Source organism: Puntigrus tetrazona, chromosome 20 (assembly GCF_018831695.1).
Source record: "Puntigrus tetrazona isolate hp1 chromosome 20, ASM1883169v1, whole genome shotgun sequence".
Classification (NCBI taxonomy): Eukaryota; Metazoa; Chordata; class Actinopteri; order Cypriniformes; family Cyprinidae; genus Puntigrus; species Puntigrus tetrazona.
The window spans coordinates 17,452,280-17,455,736 of record NC_056718.1 but is presented as its reverse complement, the minus strand read 5'-3'; the positions used below and the strand labels follow the sequence as shown (position 1 = coordinate 17,455,736).

General features: G+C 36.8%; 1 protein-coding gene across 1 annotated transcript; it reads left to right on the top strand.

The window, feature by feature from the left end:
- Positions 1–299: 299 nt before the first annotated feature.
- On the top strand, positions 300–2,695 carry LOC122325537 (leucine-rich alpha-2-glycoprotein-like). The gene is made up of 2 exons (XM_043220573.1): positions 300–700; positions 1,630–2,695. Exons 1-2 carry the CDS (start codon positions 364–366, stop codon positions 2,286–2,288), a joined length of 996 nt encoding a protein of 331 aa, XP_043076508.1. The 5' UTR covers positions 300–363; the 3' UTR covers positions 2,289–2,695.
- Positions 2,696–3,457: the final 762 nt, after the last annotated feature.

Below are 3,457 nucleotides of genomic sequence, written 5' to 3'. Positions count from 1 at the left end.
CTACTTTGTGTGATGATCCAAAACTTATGTGTGTTGTTCATACAAAAATGTGGAAATATTAGATGATATTCACTGAGGCACTGTAAAAATTCACATGAATACGTCAAAATATTTTACTTAAGATATAGCGCCATTGTTGTTTACAAGAAAAAAATGCACACTGTAAATGATTCACAAAAATTGATTAATAAAAGTCCAGTGTTGCACAAGCATTTAAACCAAATGTTGACCTGGAAAATCCTCGATTGCATGTTGACCAATATAACATGTGATTTATGATATAAAAGCACAATCAGTTCAAGACTGAGACATCGAGGTTTCTATTAAGATCCTTCATGTGTTCTTACTTCTGTTGTCATAAATATGTACCACAGTTATTTTCTAACACTTGCAGTGCTACACGGTTGCTTTGATTCTACGCAGAGTGTTTCGCACCCAGGAAAATGCAGACATGACTTCGGATCTGATGAGGTCCAAGTCAATTGTATGTCTGTTAACTTCAAAGAGTTACCCAGCAAGGCCTTCCCAGGTAACACTACAGACCTCAGTGTCCGCTTCAGCAATTTAAGCTCAATAACATCCGATGACCTGAAGATCTTGTCCCATCTGAGGCAGCTCAGTCTGATCAGAAACCAGCTGCCTGTACTACCTGCGGACCTGCTTTTGGGCCTGTCTAACCTTCAAGTGCTTGACCTTACAGGTAATGAGTGTGTGTTTAGTTTTTACCTAGTTAAGGTGCTCAAATGTAATACATTTGTCTGTGTCTGTGCAAGTTACAGAGACCATCAGTCTGACTGTGCATTAGTCTTTTTAATAGTAGGGACTCTTTCTAAAGGTTACTTTGTTAGGACAGTTAGGACAAAAAGCTGGTTTTACGAGCGTCATGGATTTGCTCTATCAGGAGCTAAACAAGTCAGACTTTTGAGTTATCCAGTCGTTCTCTGATTCATGCCAAACTCTTTTATATGGCTGAATCTGTAAAAGCATACCAGCATACTACTATCTCTGACATAATATAAATAGTACTGGCAGTACACTATTAAGAATTCAGTCTTTCTGGTGAGTCGCTGAATCGCTAAATTTACATTAGTGATTAATTACAAATGCTTAATTAGAATGAAACGAGAAGTCGATGAATAGTTTCTACAACCTATTAGTTCAAAACCACTGACTGGAACAAAACAAGTAAACCAGTCGTTAAAGCTGAATCCTTCAGGAACAATTATCTTGGAATCATTTCCCCAGCTGGTCCATTAAAAACGAAAACGCGGACAACCCTGAATGAAAGGCGAGTAGGTTTTTTGAAAAGAAAAAAAAAAAAATCTATATTATTATCTTTTCATATGAAAAAAATATATATATATATATATATATATATATATATATATATATATATATATATATATATATATATATATATATAATGGACGTCACTCACTGGAACAGGTGGGACAATTTAATGAAACATTTTATTTTAATGTGAACTGTACCTTTAAATCGTTCTCTCTTTAAATCTGTCAGAGCAAATATCTCAAATGATTTCTTTAAAATGCAGACTCCGAACAAGCGCGCTTGTTTATGTGTGTCTGTTCATGCGTGTTGGTTAATAATATGATCCTATCCTAATAGGTAACAAACTGACAGCTTTATCGTCGCGAGTGTTTCATCATTCCCCTCTTGTGGAGCTCGCGCTCTCAGATAACCTGCTTTCTGAGATAGATGCCGACTGTCTGCCTGTAAACAGCTCTCTCCGGAGGTTAGATTTATCGTCTAACAGATTCACCCAGCTGCCCGTGGCCTTCCTGCAAAGACTAAATGATCTTGAGAGCTTAGATTTAAGAAACAACCAGCTGGAGGAACTGGCTCCCGGAGCCCTGATCTCTCTGCCCAAACTTGAGGCTCTGTACCTGGAAAACAACAGACTGAAGTCTTTAGATGCATCAGCTTTCATTGGTAACCCAGCCCTTCGCCAGATGTTCTTGAGTGGCAACCGTTTGGAGAACCTGCCTGCTGGAATCTTCCTCAAGCAGGAAGAGCTCGTTTTCCTTGACCTCAGGAACAACTATCTGCAAAACCTGACCCCAGGTGTCCTGGATGGACGCCTGTATGCTGCGCTGTCTGGTAATCCATGGCACTGCAACTCTAGTTTGGCGTATCTGTGGCGCTGGACGCGTGTGAACGGAAAACGGATTTTTCATGCTGGTAAAATCGCTTGTCAAACACCTGAACACATGAAGGGTAGAAATATCAGTGAAATTGCTGCCACAGAGCTCGGTATCAGGGACTAAGAAAATCATCTAATCAAATAAATACATATATAGCTATTTTGAAACCTTGTAAATACTTTAAAAACCGTAAAAGAAGAAATATTTATTTACAAAATGATTAGAAATTCATATTTTTTGATTGTATTGTTATAGTTTTAAAAATTGTTGTTTTTTTTTTTTTAATTTTTAATTTCCTTTAGAGAACTAACTTAATCCAAATAGCCTATTTTGATACTTATATATTTAAAGAAAGAAAGCCTGGTGTTGGTCAGCAGAGGGCGCTAAACTCTTATCAAAATAATTAGAGGTACCTACTGCATGTCTTGAGGGAAGTGTGGTTTCACACTTTTATTTTTAAATGTGTTCTCTTTTATAACTGTTCTGTTTTGTTTCTGTTATATGTTTTTTTTTTTTTTTTTTTTTTTGTTCATCAACATGATGTAGGCTCAGAAACCTTGATAGAATGTCTTTGTGCATTGTAGAGATTTATAACTTCTGCATACAAGGGCCATTTCGAGGAAGTCTACTTATGAAAATTAAACCTTTTCATGGATCCTTTTAAAGAGAATAGAATCAGTGCTGTGATCAGATTGCGCCCTTGTTCCAACTTCTGCCCCCAGTACCCCTCATTCATCCATATATATAGAGAGAGAGACATTATGTTGAGGCTTCCAAAATGTAATTGATTCTGCATTTTTATTGGTAGGACATCACAAGCACTTAAATGTATTTATTCATGCAGGAAGACAGCATGGTGAGGTATGAATTGGCATGTAGAGTCCACATAAAAAAAAAAAAAAAACCCTGAAAATGATATATACTGATAGAATATTAATTTTTTCTGATATTGAAAGTATGTGAATAATCTAGTGTTAGGTTACACCTTGAAACCTTCAAAAATGCAAAAGAATGTGTCTGACCCTGTTTTCACCTTCTGCATTGCATTAAGGATGTGAAGATTGGTTCAGTGTTCAATGCAGCGTGATGATTTTTATAATTCCTCTGAGAGACTGACCATTACCTGAACCGTCTTTAACAACGCTTTTCAGGCCACAAATCCCATCCACTTTTATAGCCAGAATAAACCCTTTTAGAAGGTTTAAAGGGCTCGCAGAGACTCATATAGATGCTTTGTGACCTTGAAAAACTGAAGTTGACCAATAATGTTTAAATGCCACTGATCATATATC